We start from the raw sequence: 18,745 nt of genomic DNA, 5'->3' as shown, positions 1-18,745 counted from the left end.
ATTATATGTATCGTCTCCAATTTTTTTTGCCTACTGCATGACAAGATCAAGAGATACTATTTGCGACAGCATTTAAGGAAAAAAAGAAGAAAACAATAAATAAAAAACTGATCAAAAGCTAAAACATAAAAAAAGACAAAGAACTTTATAAAATTTTTGCCATATATTTTCTTCTTAATAACAGTTTCAGATCGACAAAAAAAACTTTTCCATCTCAAAGCATTTTCACGAAAATCATCTTTCACGCCATGGTCACAACAAAAAATCGTCTCTCTGAAAGAAAAAAAACATATTAGAATTGACAGACTTCCTTTCAATTCTACTCCAGAAAAAAGTCATTAACATGCACTATTATCTCCAAAATCTTAAATACAAAAGACTTAATGACTTCAGCACATCTATTCTTTTGAGCTAAAAAACCTGACAACGTTGGATTAAGAATTAGCAGACCACAAGAGCTAAAGGGCTATTGTCCCTCATTACCTCTAGAAAATAAGAGAGAAAAAGTAGTCTTTGCCTCCCTCCCTCCCATTAAATTTTAATAATGAAAACTGCTGTCCTCCAAACAGTTATAATTTATCACTGCTAATTTAAGCGATAGAAATGCGATCTAGACTATTATCATTTCAAAACTAGAGAAGGACAGTAGCCACAGGCCTCCTCTCATGCAAAGTCGTTGAACAAATTCAGATTGGGTTTATTTATATACGAACATAGATGGAACCAAATAAGACTGGGGTGAGCAGCCGCGACAAGAGCTCTTCGTCTACTAGTTATATTTATATTGAAAACATCGTATAACACGACCAGTATTGTTCTTTTTTTTAACATCATAAAAAAGCATTTATTTCAGAGGTCTTTCACTTCCTGACAGTACCCATCTTTGAGGTACTCTCTTTAATTGTATAAAATAAATATATTCTCATCGGTGGCTTTTTTCCATTTTTTTTTTGTTACTGAAATGTACAAAAAAAAAATCAATAGCTAAGCACAACATCAAGGAAAACCAAATTACAATATCTGAAGTCATTTATCCAGCTTATTTTATTACAATTTAAAATAGACTTTAATTATCGTCATTTGCGCTTTAAAAATTGCACTTGTAGCTCTGGCAAATACTTGTGTGCTTACCTCTTCATTGTACTCCATTACTTTTTGTTTTATCTTGGACGAGTCTACCCACGTTACAAAATCCTCTAAATTTCTTGTAACAAGGAATGCTGGATCTTTGATTACTTCTGGGCCCACTCGAATATGACCTTGCTCAACCATTGTCGTGGCAGTTTTTATGGAATCCACCATTTTAAGTCTCGTGATAACGACTGGAAGACGTCTTCGGCAAAAACTTGAAGCGGTGATCTTGTCAGAAAGAGAAAGATCCCATTTGGTCGGTATTAAACCAAGCTGATAACTACAATAAAGGATTATGAATTATGAATGTAATTCATTTGATGCTAAATTTATAGGTGCAGGGTATTAAGTCAAAATATTGGTGTTAATTATTCTCAATAACGACACTTGTTGTAACAACGACAGTGGTACCGAGGCCCCTTGGAGTGTGGCAACATAAATGGCAATGCCTATCAGATTGAACACCGACGCTCTAGTAAAAAAGGTAAAGGATGTGGCGCTAAACTGCCAAGTCCGAACCGGCATTGCTGATCCCCATTTCACAGGCCTTTAGCCATGGGATGCAATGGAATACTGAAGAGAAGCCATCTTGTGCTTTTACACACCTTCCCTGTTTACCTTCTCCCGATTTTTCCGGGTTCCCTTTTAGAGCCGTGTTGATTCTAGCTAACCTTGCAGTCACGCAACTGACCGCCGTTCCAAACCAAATAACCAGCAGCACAAGGACTCGAACCCTTATCTTCATAGACATAGCACAAACATCGTGCTAACGACTCAGCTAGGACGGCTAGTACGAACACTCTGAAGCTGCAATACTACAAAAAATTTATTAAATTTATGGGTAGGTATGGATGCCAGATACAGAAGACGATAATGCGACCCTTTCCTTGAGGAGGTCAGAAAAAGTCCAGACACGCAAAACATAACAACTATAGATACATCATAACAATGACATTACAAAAATCCCCAATTTTTTCATTAACCGCAAATGAATAGGTTTTTTTTCAGAAAGTCTAGAACAAAAGTCCTTCTTATGCCCTCCCCCATGCTTTTTTTATCCCTCCTCTTAACATGACAAAATTTTAGGTAAAGACGTTTTATTCAAACTAGTCAAAAGGCTTAACATCCATGCCTCCTGGGATACTATGCCCGTCACAGCCGCGGTTATGAACTTGAAACTTCCATGGCCACCACTACAGCTACTTTTACTACGACAGCAAGTGCGACTACGATTAAATGCGACTTCGACAACAACTACTGGCGACCTTGACTACTTGTACTAGCGACTACTTATACTTAATAGGAAATGTAGAGGGGGATATTAAACAAAACCAAGTCATACTATGTGCATGCTAGTTGTCAAAAGGGTGTATCAGCAATATCTCTGGAACGACTAAGGGTATGAGGTTGAAGCTTTCAGGGCATGTTGAGGGGGATACCGGTAATTGGTCAGAGGGTAGTTTGTCCCCCTGCCCCTTTAGATGCCCTCATCCCAACACTGACCAAGTTTTGAAAAGTAATTTTTTTCAAAATATCAAAAAGGACTAATAACATTGGCTCCGGAGAAACCTTGCCCAAACAACCACGGGGGCAATGACATTATATTAGGCAACTTGCCCATTGTTTACATATGTGCTTTATCATTGGGACAGGGGAAGTGTTTGATCCTCAGTGTTTCCAAAAGGCTAAGGGTATTAAGACAAAACTTCAAGGGATATCTGAGGGAGGGAGGATGGACAAAATCAAAAGAGACAATGTGCATTCAGGTTATCCAACAGGCGTATTTGCAACATCTTAGGAAATGTTAAAGGAATTAATTTGAACCTTTCAGGTTCACTGCTATTACTACAACGAATGCAACCATGGCTTGTTACGACTGGGAATACTTGCGACTGCAACTTTTTGCAACTGTGACAACATGCGACTTTGACAACAAATACTTGTGACTGCAACTGTGACTACTTGTAACTGTGATTGCAACAACGACCACTTCTACTTACGACCACTTTAAGGAAATTTTGAAAGAGATGTTGAACAAAATAAAACACACAATGTGCATTGTGGTTGTTAAAAGGACAAATCAGCAATATCTCAGAAATGGGTGACGGGATTAAGCTCAAACTTCTGAGGCATGTTGAAGGGGATGTTTGAAAGTACTTGAAGGGTAAACTTCTACTTCTCGTTTCTTTATACTCATACTCTCAACATTGAGAAAAACTCCGAAATAGCCAATTTGTTCAAGATATTCAAAAGTATAACAATTGTGCCTCCGGGGTGTCATGTCCCCTGCAGTCCACAGGGAATGGGTTGCGAACTATGCATTTTGCACATTGTTTACATGCCTGATTTATGATTGAGAAGGGGGAAATGTTTGATCCTCAGTATGTCTGAAAAGACTTAGGGTATTAAGCTGAAACTTCAGGGAAGCTTGAGTTCAGTCAAAGAGTGTCCACAGGTTGTCAAAAGGGTATACCCGCAATATCTCAGGAATGACTAAAGGTATTGATTTGAAAATTTAAAGTCCACCACTACTACTACAACTGCGACTATTAATACCTTCGACATTTGACTACGACTACTTGTGGTTGGGACTCCAAATACTTGCGACGGCAACTGCAGCCGCTTGTGACTGCTATTACGATTGGAACTGAATGCGACTAGGTAACGTACATTTGAACAATATTTGTTGAAACACTCCTATAGTGGCCTGGTAGTCTTGGTCGAAACGAAAGAATCAAAACGAAACACGTCACTGCAACCCATGCAGAAAAGCGACATTCCATGTTTTTTTTCACAGATAGGGGGCTCAAATCTCAGGTGTGCAGTTTTAGATTATGAAAAATAAACTGATTATCTTAGAATTTGCATACATCTGCACGTTTTCCTTCTTTGAGCAAAAATTAATGTTTCAAGGTACAAAATGGTACTCTACTGGTGGTGACATCTCTTTTGTTACTAAAAAAGGGAACTAAAAATGTATTTTTCGTTCAAAAGAGCCATCTACCAGTATTATACGACCACTAATTAAATACACCGAGGGAAAACAAACAGAGTATTGCTCTTATGACTTGAATTTAACGCTTCTCAAGACAGGATGCCTTGTATCGCACTTATAAGGATTTTGCATGCAAAAACTTGTAACTTGGGCCAAAACTTGTAACATCTAGGTTTATTTAGCGTCATTGCGTAAGCAGTCAAACAGTAGAACATAGTAACTGCCTACAAGCTTACTTTAAGCAATTTCTGCGGATATAATTCGAGTTACATTGCTCAAACATGTTTCTTCTTTTCCAAAACTAAAGTTTATTCAGCATTTATTTGCGCAAGTAATATGATGTAAATGTGCTTTGTATAATAAATACAAGCAAACCCAGCTTTTCAAACAATTTTGTCACAGAAAAAACAGTCGAACAGCCCAAAGTTAAAGTTTCTGAGCATCTGAAAGCATAGTACCCTTGTCTTGCAGTAGCCGATTGGAGGGAGTAGTTCCAGTTATGCTAGAAAGGTGATGCTCTAGGGTTATAATACAAAAGTTTAAATTATAGATGCCTGAAAGTGTCCTTACGTATACAACTTATTTGGGGTTAGTGGCTCAGGGAAAGAAAAAGCTAGGAAAAAGTAATGATCTTAGCCAAGTCCCTTAGTTGTTGTCTGACACAGTCAAAATCTTCTACAAGTAATAAACTCTAGCTTAGCATCTTACCTTCCTACTCTTTTATAAATCTTGTAGCACTTTTTTCCCTCGATTTTTCCACAAATATTGGCAATTTTTGTAAAATAAAATCTAGGTACTGACACTGTACATCTACAGTTATTGTGCTGTTATTCTGAGTGGTCAGACTATAAGTAAAATAGATACAATCTTGTAAAATTTTTATGATAGTTGACAATAATTATACATTGCAAAATATTATTCCAGCTTAGAAACTGTTTCATTTTGAGTTGTAAAATATATTGCACTTTTATAAAAGCAATGCAGTCCCTGTAAGTATTCAGTACATTTCCTCTAAAAAAAAAGAAGTTTGCCCACCCATGGTCTGGAAATTGCTTCTGTAACATTACCCTCTACTGATTCTTCATGCCATTTATACTGAGCAACTCCGTTTGTGTGCACCTACTCTGATAAATAAGTAATGAAGTAATACATAAGTAATAATAATACATAAGCAAATAAGATAATAAGTAATACATGTATGATCTACGCTAGACTATCTAATTGTGAAGCACCGAGAGCGGTTTAGCTCCTGCCTCAGGGGCATGACATTTGCCTTCTCTCCTTTGTCATGACATTTGCCTTTTCTCCTTTGAAATTACAACCGCCTTTGATTGCATGTGGCATATGGGCCTTTTATGCAAACTAAAAGTCTATGGAGTTGATGATTGGTCATTTGAGGTGCTTACTAACTTCCTTCACCAATGTTAATTATATGTTGTCCATGACGGCTTCACTTTAAAAGAACACCCGGTTTTAGCTGGAGTACCACAAGAAAGAATCCTTTGGATGAATCTTTTTCTGGTGTCCATACATGACCTAGGGGATATCTTAGAGAAAAACTTTATCTCTTTGCTGATGACACAACAACAAAGATCTCCATCAAAAAAGAAGAAGATCCCAGCATACCTTGTAAGAAGCTTCAGGCTGATTTTGAAAAAAATTGACTTGTGGGCAGATGAGTGACTTGTCAGTTTCAATGCATCAAAAACAAAAAAGCTCTTAATTTCGAAGGCATGAACTGTTACGGATCACCTTGTTTTCCTTTTCAAAGGAGAGGAAAATAAAAAGAGTAGACACACTAAGCCTCCTTGGATTTCATTTCTTGTCTGATATTATGTGGCTAAACAACTCAGCAAAATGAGATCCTCCTGCTCCCAGAGGCTAGGAGTCCGCCTAAGCTACAATCACCTACCCTGGCAAGTCTGTTTTGATACTATTCATGCTTGGTAAAATTCTAGTTTAGTGACTTCTTGCTATCTCGGAAAGGGGTTAGGTTAGGAAAATGAAGCATTCAGGGATGGGTCTACAGGCTAAAGTATGTCCCGGAACGGTATTTTGAAGTACCTACCTCCACTCCCTCTCCCTCCAGAGATGACCTTTAAAAATATGTGTGTTATAAAAGTGAAACCTTGCAAAATAGATCTTCTGCTTGAGTGAAGTACAGCAAAATTGTTTTGAGCTTCACCACTTTGCTCAATCCCAATTTATAAGGTTTTAAAGATATGCAAATACATTTCCTAAATTTTGAAAAAAAAATATTGATATGGCTCAGAATTCTACTCAAATAATAGGAATTGCATTTTCAGAACTAAAGGCAGAGAAAAAGCAACTAGTAACTGAAAATTAAGGTAAAATGTTGTTTTGTCAAAATTTCAATAGGTTTCAATAAATTTCAGGGCCATCTAGAGGGAGAAGGAATGGAGCTGGGTACTTTAAAGTACCTTCCCAGGATACACTTTAGCCTGTAGACCCATCCCTGAAAGTTTCACTTTCCTAACCTAACCCCTTTCCGGGATAGCAAGAAGTCACTAAACTAGAATTTTACCTTCATGTTTATCCATCAGAACAGTCATAAAACTTGCATGTCCTATCTTTGTCAGTGCTCTGAATAACCCCCCTCACTCCACTTTTTCATGTCTAAAACTGAGTAGTTCACACAGAGATTTTTTGTAACTCTGATTCCAACCTCTGCAGTCGATCCGCGGACATAGTGTCTATGTCAGTATTCAACAAATACATGCACTGCCTCTATCTAAAGAAGTATCAAAACTTGTCCTGGGCAGAGCCAAGCCCTAGTAATCAACTGGCCAAATTACAGCTCCACAGTTACTACTTTGTGCAGGGTACACCCCACCAGGAATAAAGAGTTCCGTGAAAAAGAGACGTTCAAGAGAAGGTACAAAAAAACCCTTAAAATAAAAAGTGAAGTAATAACCAGGAATATCAGTATATCTTCACTTGTGATGGAACCATGAAACCTGTAATAAAAAAAAGTAAAAGGAGATCATGGTGGGAGGAAATGTATCAAAGAAGAAATATGTTAGAAGAAAGACTTACAGTTTTTCGAGCAGTTGAGCACTTGATTCACTTCTAAACTTATCTTTAGGATCTAGTTTCTTAATTTCTTCAGCTAGTTGCCTCACTTCTCTTGACAGTTTGTTATACCTAAAGAAATCCTTATGAGAGATTCGAGTGTATATATGTTTGATTCTTTGGAAATGATAAATAAGTAACACATAAATTTTGAATTGATATGGACTTTGGTAAACCATAAGACCGCAGTGACAAAAAAAAAAAAAAAAAAAAAAATGGATACATTGATTTGTGAAAGAAGAAAATACAAAAAAAAAATTTGTCTCTGGCTGGCTTGAAACTTACAGGGCATGTGGATAGAGCCAAGGAAACCACAGCGAAAACAAAAATTAGAAAAAAAAAATGTCATATAGATTTGCCATACAAAAAAAAAACAATCCTTTCTCTGATTGCCATGAAACATACAGGGCATATAGACAGGAGCAAGGAAGCCTCACTAAAGACAAAAGTATAGTTTTACTTACCTGTAACAGTAAAAAAGGGCCAGCATTTATTTTGACTGTTTGGATTTAAACTTATAGGACATGTAAACTGGCAAAGCATTTTTATAAGACAAGAAGATATTTTGAAAAAAGAAGAAGAAAATGGTTGCACTGATTTTTCAACACAAAAATTGACACCCATTTTTTTTCTTACAGAAAACTTAACCTATAGCAAAAGGCCCTCAATGAAGATAAAAACTTAAGGACACAGATCCTGGGTTCAAAAACATTTTTCTTGGACTTAATTAATGTTTTAGATTTATTCCTCAAAATTTTACTTCTACATAACAAATCTTATTTAAGTTCATTAAAGGTCAGTGCCCTTTCAAGGAACAAGGGATATAGTTAGACATTTCAAAAGACCACCATAGGCTATTATTTAGGTCATGAATCTGTTCCTGAAAACCAATTCACCGGATTCAAATAGTTCCCAGGAAAGCCTCTCATCTAGAATTTTACTCACATTACATTTCAAAAGGGTAGTGAATAAGGAGTCAAATCCCAACAACCAGCAACAAACAAATCCCAACAACCATTATCCTTGTAGTTTTGAATCTCTTTGATTTTACTTGATTAAAGCAAAATGTAAAGCTAATTTGCAAGCTAAAATTAACCATTCTTAAATGCTTGAATCAAGCAAAATTAATAAATTTTTCACATGCAAAATGAATATACATATGAACAGCAGGCTCTTTTTAAATTGAGGGTTTGTGGTATTGAAGCTCTTTCTCTCTGATTCAAACTAAATTAGTGTGACCCATGGAACTATAAGTATTATAACTTCACTGGAATAATCATATATTTTTATTGATTTATTTTTGAAGAGTGCCTAAAAAAAATTACGAACAAGAAAAAGTTCCATTAATCACTAATTTGTGTTTGACACTTTAATTTTTGATTGGCATTGCACATATTTCTATTGCATGACCCACCAATTTATTCCTTTGTGTTATGCTTACTTGTTATACTTATTTGACCCCAGATTTTTAGTGTACAGTGAGTCATTGAATAGACAGGGAAGAAGAGGGAGTATTCACAACTGTGCTGGGCTAAAAAGCCCAGTGCTGTATTATTGTAGACTATGTAAAAATTAGTAGTAGAATTGTAAAGGATCCAAGCTTCAACTTAAAATATGACTTGATATCAGCCAGTTGGCGAATATCAAAGCAAACCAATGATATGTCTTCTAATTAGCTTGTTTTATGAGCTTATTTCCAGTACATTATCAAAGTTGAAGGCATGAAATGAGGATTTGCCTTGCTATTCACTTTTTCAGGCCTTAATTGAAGTTTATAACGAGGCAAAAGTTTGGCAAATAGCAGTAGAGATGTTAACTGGGGAAAGGGCATGTTTTTTAGTGAATGATTTGACCCCTGTAATTAAAAACTCAACTATTGAGCTTTTTTAAACCAAGTTTAACTTTACAGAAAAGCTGAAAGTGACTCAGACTGATTGCTTCTACAAAAGATATTGATGTACTTCCACTGGATGTACGTCACTGGATGGAGGCACCAGCTTAGAATTTAGATTGAATCAATTCAACATTAATAATGCTTATATTATCTGGGACATTGATAATGCAAATCCAAGTCCAGTAATTCAATTTTCAATGCATCAGGTGACATGCCAGCACACACATGAAAGTGTCCCACCAAACCTGAATGATACATAAGAATCTTTAGTTTTGTTAATAGGGTCCACCAGTTATGGAGCCCCCTGCTATATGACCTTGTTTGCACTGTAAGTGCAAACAAGAACAAAACCTACAAGAAGTGTACCTGCACAATATTTAAGGTACATTGTTTTGTTCAAAGCAGTACATCAATAAATGTTCCTAGATGTTGTTTATTTGAGTAGAAGCTTTTCGGTTGGTATTGAGAAGGTATTGTATATATTTGTATACAAATATATACAACCTCTATTCAAAAACATAACTATATTTTGTGACTGGTTGGTATTTCAAAGGTGAGAAATTCTGAAGTAATATTGCAGTTGCATTCTCTTTCTGTGGTTAACTAGAAGTTTTACAATTTTCCCCTTTTTATCATTTATTTTTATTTTTGAATGTTTGAAAAAGATCAATGACATTCCACTGATTCAAACCGAGAATCCAGAGACCAATCTAAAACAGCTAGACAAAAAAAAAAAAAAATAAACATACAATTATTTACCTTCTTTCATAAAATTTTTTTCGAAAATCTATGTTTCTTAAATGATTACTCCAACCCTTGAAGGAGTATTTTGCCTCATATACTTAGTTTTAAGTATATACTTTATATGACCCTTTATTAAAGTTTAAAGAATATGGTCCTTGTTTTAATGTTTTAGGATGAACAGAAGTGATTTGTCATATAATGTAGAGCTTTAATTAGATGAAAATAGGCAGTAAAGTGGCCACCATTTGCTCAGCAAAATCCAAAGCTTAAATTAATAATTTTTGCACTTTTCACATGTTTACTTTCTATTATACAAATCCTCTAAAAAAAACAATAATATTGTAAAAACCACCCTGATTTGCAAAAAAGCAAACCCAAAAAACCAAAACAGACAGCCAAAAAAAGTAACAATACCAATTTCTTTGCCTCAGTGCCATAGAAAGACTTGAAAACAAATTTTTGACAATAAGAATAATTAAATATTTTGCTTTTCAGCCCTGTTGTGACAGCACAGTCCTGAAAAATCTTTTTGACAGCCTATTAGTACTTTAAATCTACCCTCCTTGTTATTATAAAATGAAGATTTTTGCCTCCCAGATGGCTTTTGTGGTAAAACAGACAGATTCCCTTGATAAACCCAAATTTAATTGAATACTTTTTTGCAGTTTGCATCATTAGTAAAATCTAACAGAGACCACACAAAGTAACTAAAACCTTGTTTGCAAAAAGAAACAGTCTTAATAATTGAAAACTTATTAAAAATAAATTGCAGAAAAAATAACTTTCTTTCCAACCAAAACCAGAGCAAGCAGACCCAACCACAAATTCACCATTACATCAGTAGGGGGTGCCCCCCTGGATCCACAACTACTGCTAGATGATACTGGTTTGTTCCAATGCAGTTTCCATGACTTACTGCTCTAATCATGGTCAAAACCAATCTTGAAGCTGTCAACTGATCTGGCAGACACAGTAGATTTGCTGAGTGAGCAATTCACCATTAGAGCCTGGACAGATTTGGTGGTAAAATCTGGAGTGGTACTTATTGGAGAATGGAGATAAATAATTTGGCTTAATATTAGTCAGATGGGTATCTGATAATATCCAATGATATATATCCCAAAGGGGGATTAGTCTCCCACTTTGCAGGTCCATATTTAGGATTTCTTTTTTTTTTTGCAATTTTATCAGCCTGATGATAACCTACAATGCATGAGTGGGTAGGAATATACAAGAAATTTGTCATTATTCCTCTTGAAGCAAGTGCATTTGTGAGAGTGAGACAATGGAAAGTATATACATACATCTTATTATGAGATAACATATCAAGAAGCTCCAGGTTTGACATGGAATCAGAATATACTATTTTACATATTAGGACTCAATTAATAATTATTTATGACATAATTCAAAACCATTATTACATATTAGTAATAATAGTTTTCATAATTCAATACTATTTTACATATTAGGACTCAATTAATAAATATTCATAACATAATTCAAAACCATTTCATGGTGTTTAAATCTGCTGACATGATAAAAAAAATTATCAAAGGAGTTTCTTACACATTCTAACATTAAATAATTGGAGATAAGCTCCACATGAAACCTTACAATTCATTCTGGACCCATCAATGAAAATTTGGAGATTCTCTTAATAATCAATTTTATTAAGTTAAGCAAATTTTTTCTGTATGTGTTGGATGGGGGTAAGATTTTTTGTCCAGTATGATAAATATATATTTATTATAGGGATGATCCAGGTCCATGGTGACATTTTGGGGGAATGTAGGGGCCATAGACCTGGCTGACATGGGAAATTACATTTGAACATTTGTAAACTCATGCGCAATGCCTCTATACATTAATCAACTTCTTAGCCAGTTATGCAGGGTGTGTGAGGTGTTGGATGGCTTCAATTCTTGATAAAAATTCATTAGAACTTCCCTCATTCCTTCACTGTTGATAAGCCATTTTCTTTATGCAGAAACTTAGTAATTGTAAGCTTCCTTAGACCAAATATGAGGTGGAATATATTGTTTTGTGAGGTTTCATCTTTTTACAGTTAAGTGTTTTCACAGGCACCATATACAATGAGCCCATAATCATTCTAGTCTTGTATGAGATTTATAAAACTGGAGCACTGTTTTCTCATTGCAACCTTGAGTTACAGATAAGTGGTTTTATTATGCTATCCTAACTTTCCTATAGCTTTGAATTATTGCAGTTGTAATGTGAAGGTGGAAATTGAATTTTTGGTCAAGTTTAAGGCCTAGATGATTTATGTAGTTATCATCAGGAGTTACAATGTCATTTACTGTTAGTTTTGACATGAACTGTTTTATACTTGTGGTGGGATTGGAATGTTTGTAAATTTTGCAGCAGTAATGGGTAAATGAGACTTTTGAGAAAATCTATACCTGTGTGCCTATACATTGAATCAACTGTGACAAAACATGAAAAACAAGAGTGATGCATAGTAGAATGCATGTGAAATAGTTTGGGCCATATATTTGGAAATTAGATGGCAGGAAGGGGTAAAGTATGGTGTAAGTAAAGCATAAACTCATGTGCAATGCCTCTATATATTGATGAAGTTCTTAGCCAGTTATGCAGGGTGTGTGATCTGTTGGCTTGTATTTTTGGTAAATAATTTATTAGGAGGAACTTTCTTTATTCCTTTATTGCTGATAAGCCACTCTCTTTATGTAGGAACTTAATAATTGTAATCTTCCTGAGACCAAATATGAGGTGGATCATATCATTTTGTGAGGTTTCAACTTTTTGCAGTTGAGTGTTTGCATAAGCATCCTACATAATGAGCCCAAATTCAATTTTGGTCTTGTATGAAATTTATAAAACTGGAGTTTTGTTTTCTCATTGGAACCCCAAGATGTAGATAATAGGCTAGTGTTTTATTAAGTTATCCTAACTTTCCTATAGCATTTATTTATTGTGGTAGTAATGTGAAGGTGGAATTTGAGCTTTTGGCCAAGCTTAAGGCCTAAATGATTAATGTGGTTATCATGAGGATTACAATACCATTTAATCTTAATTTTGCATGCACTGTTTAGTACTTGTGCAATGGTACAGATTTTGCAGGTGCAATGGGTAAACCAGACTTTTTAGAACATTTCAAAGCTGTGTAGGCTACCCATAAATTGAATCAATGACACAATGACAAAACAAGACTGATGGAAGGCAAGATGCATGAGAAAAAGTTTGAGATATATATTTGCACACTAGGGGGGATTTTTGGTATAGTGAAACTGCAGTCAAAATGTGTAAGCTACAATTATTCTGCATAAGCCTACTAGGCTTTGAAGTAGGCTAAGATTCATTTTCTTAACATGGGCTAGCTCCTTCTAAGTAAACCAGATTCTTAACCTTTACCATTGGTAAACCATGTAGTTTTCCATATTTTACTTAGAAAATTTTCATCAAAACATCAAAAATGGTTGGCTACCATCTTGCTGTTGCTATAGGCCAGGCCTAAATAGTTCAGAAAATACATCTTGCACCAAGAGCTCCTATTCAAGAAAGCAGCATCCAAAAAATGATCAGTTATAGGATAGATCAGCAAGAAAATATTCAGTAAACTAGCCTAGTGTATTTGCTTTCCTAAAGCTCAACCAAGAATTAGCAAATATACTGACTGTGTATAATCTTCCTTTTTTTGAATATGGTAGCGTCTTAGAACTTTATATTCATGATTATTATCGTCTATTTTCCATGATAGAAAATCGCAGTTTTTTAGTAGCTTTTGCTCTGAAAACTTTAGCTTCCGAACCATTTTGCTTTAGAGAGAGATCACGTGCCTTCAATTTGAAACTGTTATATCTCGGATGAATAATTTCGCAATCTTGGATTTTTATCCCAGTATTGGATGAACAAGTCGAGGCCATTTTCGAAGTTTGATTTTTAGGCTGCGTGATAGATTGTAATGAAATAAATATCACCAGCAGAATATGAAGGTTGTCATCAAGTAAGTTATTTTATCAAAATAAAAATGAGTTATTATTTAAAGCCGGGTCTTGCAGCTTTAGGCTTTGCTGAATTGGAAAGCTGTTGAACCAGGCTTAGGCTAGCCTACTCCAGAATTGAATCTTAGCTTAAGCTGTTCGACTTGGTAACTTATCCTAGTCAAATTCTTGCTAACCTGCCAAAGAAAAAGGCAATATGAAATATTTTTATACAGAATGACCTTGTAGCCTACCAAATTTAGAAGGGGAGCTTAGGCTATCTACAAGATTGCCCTTTAAACAAGCTGAACTAGCCTATCATAATAAAAGGCTCGATTTTAAATAAGCCTAAGCTTACATGACAAATATTTGTGTAAAATTCTAGATTAGGGGTTTGTGACTATTTGGAAAGCAGTTGAGTTAGTTAGATATAGGTCTAACTTTCAGGAATAGATCCCAAGACTCAGTGATTCCCCTTCCAAATGACACTGGGTGAAATTATAGCAGTTCATATAACTGACTTACAAATAAAGTAAACATACCACTTGATGCCATTTTTTATGCTCTTTACAAATAGGCTATAATAATTGCATCTACTGTAAATTCAAATTTAAGTACTTCTTAGGCTCTTTAAAAATGACAAATTTTCAAAAAATTATAGGCTAACAGTTCATATTAACTGACTTTCCAATAAAGTGAACATACCACTTGATTCCTTTTTTATGTTCTTTATAAATAATAATTACTTCTACCACAAATTCAAATTTAAGCACTGTTTGAGCTCTTAAAAACAACAAATTTTCAATTAAAGTATGACTTATTGCTCATTTTCTACAAAATAATACTATGTTTTCTCAGCACTATCTTTGGTAAAATTCTAGTTAATTGACTTCTTGCTATCTTGGAAAGGGTCTAGGTTAGGAAAATGAAACTTTCAGGGATGGGTCTACAGGCTAAAGTATGTTCCAGGAAGGTATTTTGAAGTACCTATCTCTACTCCTTCTCTCTCTAGAGGGCCCTGACCTTTGTTGACCTTTAAAAATATGTGTGTTATAAAAGTGAGACCTTGCAAAATAGATCTTCTGCTTAATTGAAGTACAACAAAATTGTTTTCAGCTTCATAACTTTGCTCAATCCCATTTTATAAGGTTTTAAAGAAATGCAAATACATCTCCTAAATTTTGAAAAAAATATTGATATGGCTCAAAATTCAACTCAAATAACAGGAATTACATTTTCAGAACTACATGCATAGAAAAAGCAACTAGTAACTGAAAATTAAGGTAAAATGTTGTTTTTTCAAAATTTCAATAGGTATAGACCTGCCATGTAGGCAAATTTCAGGGCCCTCAAGAGGGAGAAGGAGTGGAGATAGGTACTTCAAAATACCTTCTCGGAACATACTTTAGCCTGTAGATCCATCCCTCAAAGTTTCATTTTCCTAACCTAAACCCTTTCTGAGATAGCAAGAAGTCAATTAACTAGAATTTTACCCTATCTTTTCCATCATTTTCCTAGGTCTACAAATAGTATTAGAATTGTTGCAGTGTATAGAAGTCCTAGTGTTAATGAGCTATCTCCAAATAATAATGCAAATTTATTACAGTATCTTCACAATGTTTCAACAGTTAGTTCAAGGGTATTAGTGGTGGGTGATTTTAACCTACCCTCCATTGATTAGAAAAATCAAATAACCTTGCTTTCTAATCAGTCATTTGAGCATCATTTCCTTCAAAAATTGCAGGACACGTACCTATGCCAACACATTCAGGAGCCTACACAATTTTGGGATCATTCGAATCCTTCTGTCCTTGACTTGGTAATAACAAAATCTCCTGATGATGTTAGAAATATTGAAATTCTACCTCCATTAGGAAAAAGTGATCACACTGTTCTTAAACTGTCATTAAATCTTCAGGTGATGATCCTATTCCTCAAAAACAGACTCTTAAATATAATTACACTAAAGGTGATTATGAGTCTTTCCAAAATTGCATTTTATCACTATGTATCACAGAACAGTTGAGGGAAAATAAATACAATGTTAATGAAGTATTTGAGCTGATTCATGAGGCTTTGGTAGTGGGTCATTGCATCAACTGTCATTGCTGTCATTGCATCAGCTCAAAGTTGCCCAAAAAGGCTTTGGAAATATCTAAGAAAAAACCAGACATCACAGTCCCCATCCTCAACTTCATTCACTGACCCTGAAACACAGACAAATATAGACAATGATAATGAAAAAGCTGAACATTTTAATAAACTTTTTTCATCTGTTTTTACACGACCTCACAATGAAACTCCTATTGATCCTAATTTTTCTACCAATTTCACAATAGATTTTGATGATTCTGACTTTGATGATCAACAAGTTTTTGAGGTCTTGAAGCATCTTGACACAAATAAATCACCAGATATTCATGAATTTTCAAACCATATGATCCGAGAGCTTGCAACAGTACTCATTGAACCACTGACACATTTGTATAATATGTGTCTGGCGTCTGGTACTTGCCCTTTGGCATGGAAAAAAGCAATAATTAAACCCCTGTATAAAAGTGGCACAAAAACGCAATTTAAAAACTATAGACCAATATCAAACACTTCAATTTTTTCCAGAGTTATGGAAAAACTAATTGTCAAGAGAATAAAAAATTATTTCAAATCAAATCTTCTTTGGCATCCATCTCAACACGGATTCTGTAAAAAACGTTCATGTAATACATAGCTTTTGGAAGTAATTACTGACTTCCATAGGATGGCAGATGAAGGTCTCAGGTTTGATTGCATCTATATAGATTTTTCTAAGGCATTTGATAAAATTTCCATTCCACTTTTACTTCAAAAGTTTGAGGTATATCACCTTGGTGCCAGAACGTTGAATTGCATTAGTGATTATCTAACAGGCAGGATGCAGAAAGTGATTGTATGTGATGCTTTGTCCTCTGCTGAGATAGTTTTAAATGGTGTTCCACAAGGTAGTTGCCTTGGTCCAGTACTTTTCTGCCTTTTCATCAATGACTTGCCTCTTGTTGTCCACCATTCCACAATTAAAATGTTTGCAGATGATGTAAAGCTCTACTGCTCCTTGACAAATTCAGATGAAGCTTCATTGCTTCAAAAAGACTTCGATGCAGTGCACAATTGGTGTAATGCTAACTCCATGTTTGTCAACGAAAATAAGTGTAGGGTTGTCCATTACTTTGGCAAAGTAGAACAAAGTTACCAATACCATCTTGCTGGACATTCAATCTTACCTGTTGAAAATGTCCATGACCTTGGTGTTCATTTTGATTCTAGTCTTAGGTTTGACAAGCATGTCTCTGAAGTAACTTGTAAGGCAAACTATCAGCTATTATGTCTTAGACGGAATTTCCGTAAGTTTAATCTCCATTCATTCATTGCCATTTATAAATCAACAGTTTGACCTATACTTGAATACAATTTGTCAGTATGGTATCCATTGAATAAAAATGACAGAGCAAGGGTTGAAAAAATACAGCAAAGAGCAACTAAGCTTGTACCTTATTTGTAACATTTGCTGTATGAAAATAGACTGCACAGGCTAGGATTGTCAAGTCTTCAATTCTGAAGGGATAGGGCAGACATTATTAACACATTCCGTATAATCAAAGGCATTGATAATATAAGTTCATCACAGTTCTTCACATTTAATGACACTAACAGGACCCGTTATCACCCACATAAATTTTACCCCTCACTTTCAAAAAGGAAAATAGGCCAACATTCATTTTACAGTAAGGTGTGGACGCCATGGAATGACCTTCCACCTAAAACATTTCTAACAGATGACATAAATAAATTCAAAACAAGACTAGCAGAAACAAATTTTCAAAGTAAATCATTTTTAAATAATTTATAGTGTTATTTGTCAGTGTTTGTTGTAGTCGTTATTTTCATCGATTTATATGTGTGTACTATGTTGTCAGTTGTATTATGTTGTCATAACTTCTATCTATTATATTTATTGCAACAAGCTTGAAAGCTTACCGTATTTGGTATTAATAAATAAATAAATAAATAAATCATTTTTGAAAAAAATAATGCTACATTTTCTCAGTGCTAAAATTACTTATAATAAGGTTAGGTTAGGATAGGTTAAATAGTGCTTAAATTTGAATTTACAGTAGAAGCAATTATTATATTTGTAAAGAGCAAAAAAAAGGCATCAAGTGGTATGTTTACTTTATTGGTAAGCCAGTTATATGAGCTGCTATAATTTTACTAGACATTGGCCTTTTACAATGTGGATATCCACCATATGGCAAATATGAGGGTAAAGTTCATTTGTGATGCAAATTAATGTTGGGCTATAATTAGATCCAGGATATAATTTTGGGTATTTATTTGCACAGGGGAGTAGGGTATATACTCTGTGAATATACAGGTTCTAAGAAATTCACAGATTTCTTAGAAAAACAAGGAAATAATAATATAATAGTAATTAATAATATAATAATAATAATATAAATTAATAGAATAATAATTTCTGCTGGTAATATAGCATAGCCTTAGTCTAGAATTAAATAGAGATTAAAATTAATATACCATGATTAACATTAGATCTTTGCCTGATAATATCTTATGAATTGAGGTCAGAGGAAGAACTAGGGATTAACATGGAAACCTTTGCTGCTAGAAAATCAGCTGTTTCATTATATTTGATGTCTTTATGACTTGGAACATGTTGGAAAATAAATCTGAATGCCTTTAGTCTTAAGATTAAGAAGCTGTCTTCTAATATCATGTAAATCCTTGTCATTAGTAATTCTATTAATATTTTGGAGCAATAGTAATGCTGATTTGGAGCCAGAGAGACAGAGTATATTTCCAGATTCTATGTTATAATTTATAAGTGCATCCAAGGCCAGACAAATTTTTGCACTTTGCCTTTTACCTGCT

The 18,745-nt window shown here is 34.6% G+C and overlaps 2 protein-coding genes across 2 annotated transcripts in view; one reads left to right on the top strand and one right to left on the bottom strand.

Annotated features, from left to right (window-relative positions):
• Positions 1-54: 54 nt before the first annotated feature.
• On the bottom strand, positions 55-13,704 carry LOC136029182 (U3 small nucleolar ribonucleoprotein protein IMP3-like). The gene is made up of 4 exons (XM_065707304.1): positions 13,517-13,704; positions 7,184-7,291; positions 1,132-1,411; positions 55-273 (listed from the first exon to the last, which is right to left on the bottom strand). The coding sequence occupies exons 1-4, from the start codon at positions 13,651-13,653 to the stop codon at positions 253-255; spliced, it is 546 nt and encodes a 181-aa protein (XP_065563376.1). The 5' UTR covers positions 13,654-13,704; the 3' UTR covers positions 55-252.
• Positions 13,705-13,717: 13 nt separating this feature from the next.
• The window catches only part of LOC136029179 (uncharacterized), a 38,297-nt gene continuing 33,269 nt past the window's right edge, over positions 13,718-18,745 (top strand). Inside the window, exon 1 of the mRNA XM_065707296.1 lies at positions 13,718-13,845. Within this exon, the coding sequence (XP_065563368.1) occupies positions 13,829-13,845 (17 nt within the window). The 5' untranslated portion in view covers positions 13,718-13,828. The remainder of the gene's footprint in view (positions 13,846-18,745) is intronic.

Source organism: Artemia franciscana, chromosome 7 (genome assembly GCF_032884065.1).
Source record: "Artemia franciscana chromosome 7, ASM3288406v1, whole genome shotgun sequence".
In the NCBI taxonomy this organism is placed as follows: Eukaryota; Metazoa; Arthropoda; class Branchiopoda; order Anostraca; family Artemiidae; genus Artemia; species Artemia franciscana.
The sequence above is the reverse complement of the archived record's forward strand: the minus strand, read 5'-3'. Positions and strand labels throughout refer to the sequence as shown.